Source organism: Heptranchias perlo, chromosome 9 (assembly GCF_035084215.1).
Source record: "Heptranchias perlo isolate sHepPer1 chromosome 9, sHepPer1.hap1, whole genome shotgun sequence".
Taxonomy (NCBI): domain Eukaryota; kingdom Metazoa; phylum Chordata; class Chondrichthyes; order Hexanchiformes; family Hexanchidae; genus Heptranchias; species Heptranchias perlo.
Genome location: NC_090333.1, coordinates 44,126,441 through 44,141,789, shown reverse-complemented (window position 1 = coordinate 44,141,789; position 15,349 = coordinate 44,126,441). Strand labels below are relative to the sequence as shown.

At 40.1% G+C, this 15,349-nt stretch overlaps 1 protein-coding gene across 6 annotated transcripts in view; it reads right to left on the bottom strand.

Moving 5' to 3' along the window:
• The window catches only part of oma1 (OMA1 zinc metallopeptidase), a 56,450-nt gene that overhangs the window by 36,424 nt on the left and 4,677 nt on the right, over positions 1–15,349 (bottom strand). For all 6 annotated transcript variants that reach the window (XR_010963869.1, XR_010963867.1, XR_010963868.1 and 3 more), the window contains exon 3: positions 7,886–8,114. Coding sequence is in view for 3 of the 6 variants with exons in the window: in XM_067990296.1 (XP_067846397.1) it covers positions 7,886–8,114 (229 nt within the window). In the remaining 3 variants the exon portion in view is untranslated. The remainder of the gene's footprint in view (positions 1–7,885; positions 8,115–15,349) is intronic.

The following is a 15,349-nucleotide window of genomic DNA, read 5'->3' as shown; positions in this document are numbered from 1 at the left end:
GTAAAATCCATTGCATACTGCACATAGTGGAGTAAAAATTGTTTATGGCCCATTATCGGGTGCATAACTGGTAGCAGGCACAGAGCCCATGCCCCAACCAGGAGGCCTGAGACTCACTCGAAATTGGGCCTCAGGCCTCATTTGAATAATTTGGGCGAGCTTCCAGCATTTGTCTCACCTCCAGAGGCAGTTCGTCTGGCACTTGCTCCGCTCAGGACAGCCCAATTTACCAGAAGAGTCCCCAAACAGGTGTTACACCCCTCATTAACAAATACAGTGGCCTAACACCTGTTTTAACTGGCCGCCAGGGATGTCTGAAAAATCGCCCAACCCAATATGGGGTCGGGCACATTTCAGGCAATCTTGGGGTGTGGGAAGAGAGCACTGCAGTGTTCTGATGAAAGGTCATCGACCTGAAACGTTAACTCTGTTTCCCTCTCCACAGATGCTGCCTGACCTGCTGAGTATTTCCAGCATTTTCCGTTTTTATGTAAGAATATCAAATTCTGTGGCCAATATAAGTTCTTGATTATAGTAATATGAAACAAAATTTAGCTAACTGATAAGTAATCCTGCTCTCAATTCTAGCCTCCAATTTCTCTCTCTCCCCATCATAACCTTTCTGGCCTTCTTTCTGTTACCATATACTCTGTTATGATCATTGTTGCCTCTGAGCATTCTTCTCTGGGTCCATCTAAGCTCCAAACACACTTTTCCTTCTCCCTGCATTCTCACTCATTACACGATCTCCTACTCCAACTCGTTCTTTTATTCAACCTCAAAACTGCAAAACTCCTTACCTCCCTTGGTCTTCTCTTTCTCCTACAGGCTTTTAAAGCCAAGCTTGGCATCACCTAACCACTACTTCGTCATTTATCTCATTTCTCCTTTTTCAACCTTGGTGCTGTCCTCGACTTTGAGCCTTGTACCTGCAGCTAGGTTTCGTAATTAAAAAAGGATCAAATATATACTGAAATGAAATATGGGAACAATTTCTTTATTAATTTTGGTGTATATTTTTTCTTTGTTTGCTAATTTTAGCAAAAAATAGATGCAAATATAAAGTAAGAGATACTACTTTATAGTCGCATCTACTTCCTCACTAAATTTAGGGAGCAGAGGAAACTATACCCTTTTGCTGCTGAATAACAAAGAAAACTCAGATCACAGTTAACTCACAGAACCTTTTTAAAAGTTTTAACATGCATTTTTAAAGACATTTTTAAAACAGTGCATAAATAAAAATAAGGAAGCTGAGAATGCATTTTTATAATTGCAGATTGTGCTGCATGAGTAATAAAATAATCTTAAAGTGATTAAATTTTGTGAAAATGTTGAGAGGAATGTAAATTAAGAAGCAATTGATCCAACTGTAGAAACAGTGCATAAATCAGCTCATTTTCATTTATCAAAAACCTGAATGCCCTGGAGGCTGTAGCTCTCGTCAATCTATAAGTAAGTCTTTCATTTAAAAAAAAATCATCTATAATATTTTATTCTCATTAATTTAAATTATGACAGAGGCAGGTTTGATGTGTACGAACATAAATGCACAAAGTATTCTGAATAAAAGTGGTGAACATAGGCACAAGTTGTGATGTGGAGGTATGATATAATAGCATTTACAGAGATATGGCTTAGGCTAGGGCAGAAATGCAAGCTAAACATTCCTGGTTAAAAAAAATCAGGAGGGATAGAGTAGGGAAAAAAGTGCAAAATAAGGATGATATAGAGGATAGTGAAAAAGTTGAATCTATTTAGAGTTTATGAACATCTCAAAGTGAGGGACATCTCAAACCCCGTAGGGATTGGCAGATTCGGGAGATGAACATGTGGCTGACGGAGCGGTGTGGGAAAGAGGGGCATTTCATGGGATCAGTACTGGGACAGGAAGGAGCTGTACCATTGGGTCGGGCTCCAGCTGAACCGGGCTGCGACCAGGATCCTAACGGAAAGGAGAAATAGGGCGGTCACAAGGACATTAAACTAGTGGATGGGGTGGGGGGAGAGGGCTCAGGTGGAAAAGGTAGTATAAATAATAATTCTAAAACAAACAAAAAGGAAGAGAGTAAAGTAATAGTCAGAAATTACGCTTTGGCACTAGAGGTAAAAGGAAACCTAAAAGATGTAAAGTCATTAAATCAGATAGAGAATTAAGAAATGCGTAAGAAAAACAACATTAGAGCAGAAGGACAGGTTAGGATGTGTGGCCCAAATAAGCGTTCCTTATACAAATTCACGGAGTATAAGGAACAAACTGAATGAATTGTAGGCACAAATTTAACTTAGAGGGGACGACATGGTAGCCATTACTGAGACATGGCTGCAAGACAGTCAGGACTGAGAACTGAATATACCAGGTTTTAAGTTCAATAGGAAGGAAAGGGAAACTGGTAGAAGGGAAGGAGTAGCCTTTCTGATTAAGGATGAAATTACTTCAATGATAAGAGAGGATGTAACGACAGGTAAGCAGGCAGTGGAGACTTTATGGGTAGAATTAATAAATAGAAAAAGATTTAAGACTGCAGTGGGAGTTGTATATAGGCACCATGGTAGCAGTTGTGAAGTGGCAGAATGTACAAATGCAGAGATTAGACAAGCATGTAGCAAAGGCAGAGTGGTTTTAATGGAGGATTTTAACTTTCATACAGATTGGGATAAACAGACAAGCTCATGTCAGAAAGGTAACAAATTTCTTGAGTGTGTTCAGGACAGCTTTCTGCAATAATATGTCCTAGAACCTACATCTGATGTCAGGAAATTACTAGAGTCTATAATTAAGGACAAAGTGACTGAACACCTTGAAAATTTTCAGCTGATCAGAGAGAGCCAGCATGAATTAGTAAAGGGTAGGTCACGCCTGACAAACCTGATTGATTTTTGAAGATGTGACTAAAGTAGTGGACAGGGGAATGTCTACGGATGTTGTTTATATGGACTTTCAGAAGGCATTTGATAAAGTCCCTCATAAGAGACTGTTAGCTAAAGTTGAAGCTCATGGAATTGAGGGCAAATTATTGACCTGGTTAGGAAATTGGCTGAGTGGCAGGAGACTGAGAGTAGGGATAATGGGCAGGTACACAAATTGGCAGGACGTTACTAGTGGTGTCCCACAGGGATCTGTGTTGAGGCCTCAACTATTCACTGTATTTATTAATGATTTAGATGATGGGATAGAGAGCCACATATCCAAGTTTGCCGATGAAACAAAGATAGGCAGCATTTTAAATGGAACCATAAAATTAGAGAGATATTAATAGAGTAAGTAAATGGGCAAAACTGTGGCAAACGGATTTCAATGTAGGCAAGTGTGAGGTCATCCACCTTGGACCTAAAAAGGATAGATCAGAATATTTTCTAAATGGTGAAAAGCTTGAAACGGTGGAGGTCCAAAGAGACTATGAAGTCCATGTACATAGATCATTAAAACGTCAGGGACAGGTACAGAAAATAACCAAAAAAGCTAATGGAATGCTGGCATTTATATCTAGAGGATGGTAGAAGTTTTTATGGTTCTATGGTTCTAGAGGACTAGAATACAAGGGGGTAGAAGTTATGCTACAGCTATACAGAGCCCTGGTTAGACCACACCACTATGTTCAGTTCTGGGCACCGCACCTTAGGAAGGATATATTGGCCTTCGTGGGAGTGCAGTGTAGATTTACTAGTATGATACCCGGACTCCAAGGGTTAAATTACGAGGAGAGATTACACAAACTAGGGTGATATTCCCTGGAACTTAGAAGATCATCGGGTGCTTTGATCGAAGTTTTTAAGATATTAAGGGGAACTGATAGGGTAGATAGAGAGAAACTATTTCCGCTGGTGGGAGAGTCTAGGACTAGGGGATATAGCCTAAAAATTAGAGTCAGGACTTTCAGGAATGAAGTTAGTAAACACTTCTACACAGAAAGGGTGGTGGAAGTTTGGAACTCTCTTCCACAAACGGCAGTTGATGCTAGCTCAATTGTTAATTTTAAATCTGAGATTGATAAGATTTTTGTTAACCAAAGGCATTAAGGGATATGGGGCTAATGTGGGTATATGGAGTTAGGTCACAGATCAGCCATGATCTCATTGAATGGCGGAACAGGCTTGAGGGGCTAAATGGCAGACTCCTGTTCCATGTTCCTATAAAATGGGAGAACAAGTTGATAAAAGATGTTAAAAAACATATATAAGTTTTATAAATAGGGACAATGAATGCAAAAGCAAAGAGTTAATACTAAACCTATACAAATCAATGGTTAGACAACAGTTAGAATATTGTATCTCGTTTTTGGTGCCCTATTTTGGGAAGGATGTCAAAGCCAGGGTACAGAAGAGATTCACTAAGATGATACCAGAGATCAAAGACATTAGTTATGAGAAGAGGCTAGAAAAACTGGGGCTTTTTTTATTACCACACAGGAGGCTACGAGGAGATCGGATAGACGTGCTCAAAATTATGAAGGGTTTTGATAAGGTAAATTGGGAAAATTATTTCCACTGGTCGATAAGTTGGTAACTAGCGGGTATAAATTTAAGATCACCACCAACAGAATAAAGGGAGAGATTAGGGATTTTTTTTTCACCGGAGGGTTGTTAGGACATGGAATGCCCTACAGGGAATAGAGGTGGAAGCAGAATCCACCTCTTTAAAATCCCTTTTTAAAGGGGAAGTGGATAAATATTTGAAAAATAAATCATTAAAAGCACATGGGGAAATGGCAGGAGAATGAAACTTAAGTGGACAGCACTTTCAGCGAGCTGGCACAAGTGCGACAGTCCGAATGATGTCCTTCTGTGCTGTAAGATTCCATGATTTTATAATATTAAAAAGTCTCAAAAATGATTAAAAGAGAATTTATACTTCTATATTCTGCATTCCCAGAAGACAATAATTCAAAGGTAAGGAAATTACTTTATTAAGAACAGGAAGATCTCCCGTGGTGTTGCTCACAGTCGTTGGAAGAATGTGACAGGGAAAGTGCACAATAAATGAAATTATTAAATTTGTTTTGGAGAGTATGATTCAAAATCAGAATGTTGTTCTTGACCTGTTCATATATTTTTTTCATGAAAATAGAAGAGCTGATGTTGACGATAGCTGCAGAATAAGAAAATGTAATTTATGAAAGTATATTTTTGATGGGGCAGGAAAGAAGTTTTTATGTTATAAGGAAGGTTGATTGGACTGCGAACTTGAGTATTGGCTGACGTGCATCTTGTAGGGCTGACTAGTGTATTGGCTTATTTAGAGAGATTGAAAGGATCATTCATACATGTGATGTACAGGGCAGAAGTGCAAAACATTGTTTATATCTGCGCTGCAGAAGAAAAAAGTGGTGGAGGATTGCGAGGCAGGAATGTAAGAAGCGAAGCATATTGAGTTAGTGGGGCCTGAACTGGCCACATGAAATCATGGAGGATACGTATGCTGCAGAAGAAAGCATCAGACGATACAGAGGCTACCTGAAAAGGTTGGAAGAATCCAGCAGCATACCCAGTCAGCAAAATGTCAAAGAGCCCCAAGAAACCATAGGGGATAACTGTGCTGCAGAATAAGAAACAGCAGAGAACATGGAGGGTGCCAGATTTCTAGCAGGCACAGGAAGCCAGGAGCGGGAGCATATAAAGAACTGGAAACAAAGATATCAAGGGTGCAAAAAAAATTAAAAGGGTGGAAATATAAACATATAAAAAGTAAAAGGATGGTTAAAGGAATGGTGGGGTTGATTGAAAAGGGAATCTTCTTGTGGAGGCAGAGGGCATGACTGAGGTACTGAATGAGTACTTTGCATCTGTCTTCACAAAAGAGCATGAAGTTAATGTCGCAGTAGAGGAGGAGAGAGTAGACATATCGGATAGGATAAAAGTAGATAGAAAGCAGGTGCTAAATAGATTGGCGTCACTCAAGGTTGCTGAGGGAAGCAAGGGTGGAGATAGCAGAAGCTCTGACCACAATCTTTCAATGCTCCTTGGATGTGGGAGTGGTGCCAAAGGACTGGAGGATTGCAAATGTTACATCCCCATTCAAAAAAGAGGAGAAGGATAAACCTGGTAACTAAAGGCCAGTCAGTCTAACGTCAGAGGTGGGAAAACTACTAGAGACCATTGTCAAGGACAAATTAATTCTCACTTGGAGAAGCATGGTTAATAAGGGACAGCCAGCATGAATTTGTTAAAGGCAAATCATGTCTGACTAACCTGATTGACTTCTTTGATGAAGTAACAGAGAGGGTTAATGAAGGTAGTGCAGTAGATGTTATATATATGGACTTTCAAAAGGCATTTGATAAAGTACTACATAACAGACTTATTCGGAAAATTGAAGCATGTGGGATTAAAGGGATGGTGGTAACTCGGGTACGGAATTATCTAAGGGATAGGAGGTAGAGAGTAGTGGTGAACGGATGTTTTTCTGACTGGAGAGAAGTATGCAGTGGGGTCCCCCAGAGATCGGTATTAGGACCATTGGTTTTCTTCTTATATATAAATGACCTGGACTTGGGTATAGGGAGTACAATTTTGAAGTTTGTGGATGATACAAAACTTAGCAACGTAGTAAATAGTGAGGAGGATAATAGCAAACTTCAGGAGGACATAGACAGACTGGTAAAATGGGCAGTCACATGGCAGATACAATTTAATGTGGATCAGTGTGAAGTGATGCACTTTGGGAGGAACAACATGGAGAGGCAGTATAATCTAAATGGTACTATTTTGAGCACGGTGCAAGAGTAGAGGGACCTGGGGTGTATATTCACAAATCTGTGAAGACAGCAGGGCAAGTTGATAAGATGGTTAAGAAAGCATATGGGATACTCATTCGGCTTTGTTAATAGGGACATTGAATACAAAAACAAGGAAGCCTTTACAAATCACTGGATAGGCCTCAGCCGGAGTAATGTGCACAATTCTGGGCACCACACTTTAGGAAGGATGTCAAGGCCCTAGAAAGGGTACAGAAGAGGTTTACCAGGATGATACCAGGGATGAGGGACTTCAGTTATGTGGGGGGATTGAAAAAGCTGGGATTGTTCTCCTTACAGCAGCGAAGGCTAAGGGGAGACCTAATCGAGGTATTCAAAATTATGAGGGGATTTGACAGAGCAAGTAAGCAGAAACTGTTTCCTCTGGCAAGTGGGTCATAGATTTAAAATAATTGGCAAAAGAACTAGAGGAGAAATGAGGAGAATTTTTTTCACAGAAGGTTGTTAAGATCTGAAATGCACTACCTGAAAAGGTGGTGGAAGCAGATTCCATAGCAACTTTCAAAAGGCAATTGGACACGTACTTGAAGAGGACTAATTTGCAGGGTTATGGGGAAAAAGCTGAGGTGTGGACTCAATTGGACAGCTCTTTCAAAGAGCTGGCACAGGCACGACGGGTCGAATGGCCTCCTTCTGTGCTGTAAGATTCTATGATTCTATAAAGAGAGCTGGATACAAAATAGTGGGCAGGTCTGCATGACTTGCATCACAGCCCCAAGATTGGTGGGAGACCTGCAATGATATTTTTGCATCACAACTCAGTATCAGATTAACACTGGAAATCCTATTAGAGCACCATCTATTGGCGTCACAGAGAAATGGTACAGATAAAGAGCAACAGCTGCCTGTGAACATTTTAACATGAGAATCTCCACAGGAATGTTTATGTGGAATGTTTCAATGGAATGCATAGCCCATGTACCAATTTTAATATATTATTTGGATGTTGTATTGTTAGATCATAAAAATTGACATGGATTCAGAAAGGACCATTAAAATTAAGCAGAATGCCAAACTGCATTTTTTTTAGTAAATAAGTTACAAAATGAGTCACCTAAGATAATGTATGTGTTGTCAGCCACAAGGACTTGGTTACAACTTGAGACCTTGCGTATAGAATGCATGCTTACCGATTGGTACTCGAATTCAGCTAATTGCAGGAACTGTCGTTTGCTAAACACCAATAGGCGACTGCGTCCTGTGATTGGACTCTTGTCCAAGTGGGTCCAGAAATACATTGCAATCAAACCTGACAAACTACATATGCTTAATAAAATTTTCCACTTGTTCCTTTTCACAGTGTCCTTAAGTAGCTCCTGTTTGTCAGGAGGAAGAGCCTGCCACCATTTCCGTATACTCCTGAAAACACACAAAATAAATACATTACAACCTGAAGAAACATTATGGGATTTTCCAAACTACGGACTTTGTAGATCAGGACAGTGCTGAACATTTGAGTTTTGAAGCTTTTTTTCCCAGACTTATGCAGTCATCCCCAGTTATGTTCTGGCACTTGATCTTCCATTCACTTTAGTCTCTGCTCTTCAGTTTTATCTTTGAACTCGAACTTCTAGGGCAAAGGTTTCTCACATCCCAGCAATAGCCTAAATTAACTAACAAAGTGGCAGCTCACCTCTGACTGCTCTGTAAAATACCAACCTAAAACCAATTATATAATCCTTCAATGATCAAAAAATAAAGTGTCAGACTAATTTTATAGCAAAATAAAAACAAATAAATAAAAATTAAAGCATATCCAGAGTCAGCAATTTAATATCTATGCAAATATATACTAACCAAACAAGCAAATACCTCTTAAAGAAATGAAAACAAAAACATTTCTTAACTCTTGTTTGAATCACAATAAAATTCCAACCCAAATTACTAATGGCAAACTTTTAAAATTATGCAACATAATCGATCCTTTCCAGCATTCACAGTTCTTCCTTTTGTCTCTTTCAGGAGACTCCTTTATCTCAGGGATTTACTTTGTTACTAAAGTCCTAATTGAATGCAGTTATATTAAAGGAGGAGTGTCTGAGTGAAGGACAGAGAAAGAGATCAATATAAAGTACTGTCCATCAAGGTGACTTTTAAAAAAAGCATCTTACTCATTGACATTATCATCATTTAGCTTATGTAAGTTGTAGGAATGTCAGTGACGAGATTTGGAGGTGTTCTTTGGCCCTAGATCTGAAGGGAACTAAGGGGTGGCCCAGGTCTGGAAAATTCAATACCAGTGCATAGAAATACAGAGTCAGCCAAAAAATCCCCACTTGTCATTCGGGGCCAGAAAGAATGTTGATCTTCAGGATTTCCTATGGTGTGTCTGTTGCTAACATCAGCTGAGTAGTTCCCGGCAGAGAAGACATACCTGAACTGGTGAGTCTCCAGAAGGAGGGACTATAGCAACCTTGTAAAACAATTTACCATTATCTAAATTTGGGAGGGAGAGATTACTTATGTTGAAACTATTCACACCACCACCACCATCACTGCCCCCACCCCCCCACAACCAAACTTTTCTGATCTTTTGACAGCTTGCAGTGTGAGAAGATATGCAAGATATTATTTTGTTTAAAATAGTAATTTCTCTACCATGTGGAGCTTGGTTAAGTTCCATTGCTGTACACACAAAATGATTTCTTGAGCAACTAATTAGGAAGAACGGTTTACTCTGGGCCTGTACAGATACTGCACTGGCTCATTTCATCATTTTGTACTCACTCATTCTGCCCAAGACCACATAACTATGAACTCCTGAAATTCCAACAGAGTGAGAGGGTGATAAAAAGCAACAAAGGGATACGGAGAAAGTAATAAGAGGTGCAAAAAGGGTATATGAAAACATTTTTTGCAAGGGGCATCAAAGCAAACAGCAAATTTATTAAGAGAAAGAGAGTGGCAAAAGGGAATGTGGGCCTATTAAAGACAGGTGCAGGCAAGACTATAATGAGTGCTTTGTATCCATTTTCCCAGTGGAGAAAAAGGACAAAATACCAGCACAAAGTGTGGTCAATAAATTTGGTGAGCTGCAGGCTCAAGTCGCCACATGGGACTATGATATAGTAGCAATAACAGAGACCTGACTCAAAAAATGGGAGGACTAGGTACTTAATATTCCAGGCTACAAGGTATTCAGGAAAGACAGGGCAGGAAAGGAGAGTGGAGGGGGGCTGACAGTATAGATCAAAGAAACTATTTATGATCAAAGAAACAGGACAAAATTAACAGTCACTTGGGTAAGTGTGGATTAATTAAGGAAAGCCAGCACGGATTTGTTAAAGGCAAATCGTGATTAACTAACTTGATTGAGTATTTTGCTTGATGTGGTGTATATGGATTTCCAAAAGGCGTTTGATAAAGTGCCACATAATAGGCTTGTCAGCAAAGTTGAAATCCATGGAATAAAAGGGGCAGTAGCAGCACGGATACGAAATTGGCTAAGTGACAGGAAACAGCGAGTAGTAGTGAACGGATGTTTTTCGGACTGGAGGGAGGTGTACAGTGGTGTTCCCCAGGGGTTGGTACTAGGACCACTGCTTTTCTTGATATATATTAATGACTTGGACTTTGCTGTACAGGGCACAATTTCAAAATTTGCAGATGACTCAAAACTTGGATGTGTAGTGAACAGTGAGGAGGATAGTGATAGACTTCAAGAGGACATAGACAAGCTGGTGCAATGGGTGGACACGAGGCAGATGAAATTTGACGTAGAGAAGTGTGAAATGATACATTTTGGTAGGAAGATCGAGGAGAGGCAATATAAACTAAATGGTACAATTCTAAAAGAGGTACAGGAACAGAGAGATCTGGGGGTATATGTACACAAATCGTTGGAGGTGGCACGGCAGGTTGAGAAAGCGGTTAAAAAAGCATACGGGATCCTGGGCTTTATAAGAGGCATAGTGTAGATGAACCTTTATAAACACTGGTTCAGCCACAACTGGAGTATTGTGTCCAATTCTGGGCACCGCACTTTAGGAAGAATGTGAAGGCCTTAATGAGGGTGCAGAAAAGATTTACTAGAATGGTTCCAGTGATGAGGGACTTCAGTTATGTGGAGAGACTGGAGAAACTGGCATTGTTCTCCTTAGAGCAGAGAAGGTTGAGGAGATTTGATAGAAGTGTTCAAAATCAAGAGGGGTTTAGACAGAGCAGGTAGAGAGAAACTGTTCCCATTGGCAGAAGGGTCAAGAACTAGAGGACACAGATTTAAGGCGATTGCCAAAAGAACCATAGGCGACATGAGAAAAAACATTTTTACGCAGCAAGTGGCTGTGATCTGGAATGCACTGCCCGAGGGGGTGGTGGAGGCAGATTCAATTGCTTTCAAAAGGGAATTGGGTAAGTACTTGAAGGGAAAAACTTTGCAGGGCTACAGGGAAAGAGCAGGGGAGTGGGACTAGCTGGATTGCTCTTGCATAGAGACAGCATGACCGGCTGAATGGCCTCCTTCTGTACTGTAACCATTCTATGATTCTATTACAGCACTGGCAAGGGATGATGTAGTTGAGGGGTCAAAGACAGAATCTATTTGGTTAGAATTAAGGAACAATAGAGGAGCTATTATGCTACTGGGTGTATACTATAGGCCACCAAATAGTGGGCAGGAAATAGAGGAGCAAATTTGCATGCAAGTTATAGAAAGGTGCAAGAACTATAGAGTAGTGATAATGGGGGACTTCAATTATCCCAATAACTGGGATAGTAACAGTGTAAAGGGCAAAAAGGGGGAGGAATTCCTGAAATGTGTTCAAGACAACTTTCTTGAACAGTGTGTTTCCAGCCGAACGAGGAAGGAAGCAGTGCTGGATCTAGTTCTGAGGAATGAAGTGGGGCAGGTGGAGCATGTTTCAGTGGGGGAGCATTTGGGGAACAGTGATCATAATATTAGGTTTAGAATAGTTATGGATAAGGACAAGGAACAATCAAGCCTAAAAATACTATACTTAACTGGAAGAGGGCTAATTTCAGTGAGTTAAAAAGGGATCTTACCCAGGTGGATTGGAATCAAAAATTGGTAGGCAAAACAGTAATTGAACAATAGGAGGCCTTCAAGGAGGAGATGGTTCAGATACGAAGTAGAAACATTCCCACGAGGGGGAAAGGAAGGGCATCCAAAGCTACAGCTCCCTGGATGACTAAAGATACAGAGATTAAAATGAAATGGAAAAACGAGGCTTAGGACAAATATAAGATTTGTAATACAGTAGAGAACCAGGGTAAATACAGAAAGTGCAGATGCGAAAAATGGGAATAAGAGGGGCAAAGACAGAGTATGAGAATAGATTAGCGGCTAACATAAAAGGGAAACTAAAAGTCTTTCATAAATAAATAAATAGTAAAAGACTAGTCAAAGGAAGGGTGAGGTTGATTAGGGATAAAAAAGGAGATCTTCTTGTGGAGGCAGAGGGCATGGCTGAGGTACTAAATGAATATTTTGCATCGGTCTTCACTAGAGAAGAGGATGCTGCCAATGTAGCAGTAAAGGAGGAGGTAGTAGTGATATTGAATAGGATAAAAATAGATAAAGAGGAGGTACTTAAAAGGTTGACAGTGCTCAAAGCAGAAAAGTCACCCGGTCCAGATGGGATGCATCCTAGGTTTCTGAGGGAAGTATGGGTGGAAATTGGAGAGGCTCTGGTCACAAACTTCCAATCCTCCTTAGATATGGGACTGGAGGATTGCAAATGTTACACACCCCTCTTCAAAAAAGGGGAGAGGGATAAACCCAGCAATTAGAGGCCAATCAGCCTAATGTCGGTGGTGTGGAAACTTTTAGAGACAATAATCAGGGACAAAATTAATTGGCACTTGGAAAAGAATGGACTGATAAATGAAAGTCAGCATGGATTTGTTTAAGGAAAATCATGTTTGACTAACTTGATTGAGTTCTTTGATGAAGTAACGGAGAGGGTTGATGAGGGTAGTGCAGTTGATGTTGTGTATATGGACTTTCAACTTGCGTTTGAAAAAGTACCACATAATAGACTTGTAAGCAAAATTAAAGCCCATGGAATGAAAGGGACAGTAGCAGCGTGGATACAAAATTGGCTAAGGAACAGAAAGCAGAGAGTCATGGTGAACGGTTGTTTTTCAGACTGGAGGGAAGGATACATTGGTCAGTTCCCCAGGGATCAATATTAGGACCACTGCTCTTTTTGATATATATTAATGAACTGGACTTGGGTATAGAGGGTATAATTTCAAAGTTTGCAGATGACATGAAACTCAGAAATGTAGTAAACAATGTGGAGAATAGTAACAGACTTCAAGAGGACATAGACAGACTGGTGAAATGGGCAGACACATGGCAGATGAAATTTAAAGCAGTGAAGTGTGAAGTGATACATTTTGGTCGGAAGAATGAGGAGAGGCAATGTAAACGAAATGGTACAATTTTAAAGGGGATACAGAAACAAAGAGACCTGGGGATGTATGTACACTAATCTTTGAAGGTGGCAGAACAAGGCTGTTAAAAAAAAATCATACGGGATCCTGGGCTTTATTAATAGAGTACAAAAGCAAGGAAGTTATGCTAAACCTTTATTAACACTGGTTAGGCCTCAGCTGGAGTATGGTGTTCAATTCTGGGCACCAGACTTTAGGAAGGATGTCAAGGCCTTAGAGAGGGTGCAGAAGAGATTTACTAGAGTGGTGCCAGGGATGAGGGACTTCAGTTATGTGGAGAGACTGGAGATGCTGGGGTTGTTCTTCTTACAACCGAAAGGTTAAGAGACATTTAATATAGGCCTTCAAAATGATGAACAGTTTTGATAGAGTGAATAAGGAGAAACTGTTTCCAATGGCAGAAGGGTCGGTAACTAGAGGACACAGATTTAAGGTGACTGGCAAAAGAACCAGAGGTGACATGAGGAAACATTTTTTTACGCAGAGTGTTGTTATGATCTGGAATGCACTGCCTGAAAGGGTGGTGGAAGCAGATTCAATAATAACTTTCATAACGGAATTGGATAAATACTTGAATGGAAAAAATTTACAGGGCTATGGGGAAAGAGCAGGGGAATGGGACTAAATGGATAGCTCTTTCAAAGAGCCAGCACGGGCACGATAGGCCAAAAGGCCTCCTTCTGTGGTATATCATACTATGATATACTATGGCGTTCAATGTGGAGAAGTGTTAGGTCATCCACTTTGGATCCAAGAAGGACAAACTGTAATATTTTCTTAATGGTGAAAGATTAGGAGCTGTGAAGGATCAAAGGGTGTCCATGTGCACAAATCACTAAAAGCTAGTACACAGGTACAAAAAGTAGTCAAAAAGGCTAATTTATCTCAAGGGGATTGGAATTCAAAAGTGTGGAATTGATGCTTTAGTTATACAGATCCCACCTGGAGTATTGTATTCAGTTTTGGCCACCGAACATAATACAAAGGAAGAATGCGTCAAAACGCAAGAGGACATTAATAAACTTGCAGAATGGGCATGTAATTGGCAAGTTAATTTCCATAAGGATAAGTGTGAGGTGGTGCATCTTGGTAGGAAGAATAAGGAGGTCACATATTGCTTGGATAATAAGAGTCTAAACAGGATAGAAGAGCAAAGGGATCTGGGGTCGAGATACACAAATCACTAATAGTAGCGACCCAGGTTAATAAGGCCATAAAAAAAGCAAATTCAGCACTGGGATTCATTTCTAGGATAGAATTGAAAAGCAAAGAAGTTATGTTAAACTCGTATATCCACTTGGAGTATTGTGCACAGTTCTGGTCTCCATATTATAAGACAGATATAGAGGCATTGGAGAGGGTGCAAAAGAGATTCACAAGGATGATACCAGAACTGAGAGGATATACTTATCAGGAAAGGCTGAACAGGCTGGGGCTCTTTTCTGTAGAAAAGAGAAGGCTGAGGGGTGACCTGATAGAGGTCTTTATGATAATGAGAGGCTTTGATAGGGTAGACATAGAGAAAATGTTTCCACTTGTGGGGAATCCAAAACTAGGGATCATAAATAGAAAATAGTCACTAATAAATCTAATAGGGAAATCAGGAGAAACTTCTTTACCCAAAGAATGGTAAGAATGTGGAACGAGCTTCCACAAGGATAGTTGAGGCAAATAGAATAGATACATTTAAGTGGAATGTTGATAAGCACTTGAGAGAGAAAGGAATAGAAGGGTATCCTGATAGGATTAGATGAAGTAGGGAGGGAGAAGGCTCGTGTAGAGCATGAATACTGGTAAAGACCAGTTGGGCTGAATGGCTTGTTTCTGTGCTGTAGTTTCAATGTAACCTCAGGAAAGATATATTGATCTTGGAAGCAGATTCACAGAATGATACCAAGACAATTGTGAGGACCAGTTGCATAAACTTAGTTTGTATTCCCTAGAGTTTCGAAGGTTATGGGGTAATCTAATCGAGGTCTTTAAAATGATAAAAAGATTCTATAGGGTATATACAAAGACTCTATTTCCTCTGATGGGGAAATCCAGAACAAAAGGGCAAAAGTAGAGCTAGGCCATTTAGAAGTGAAGTCAGGAAGCAATTTTTCGCACAAAGGATAGTGGAAATCTGGAACTCTCTCCCCCAAAAGGAGTATGTTGCTCATAACTTAAATTTCTGA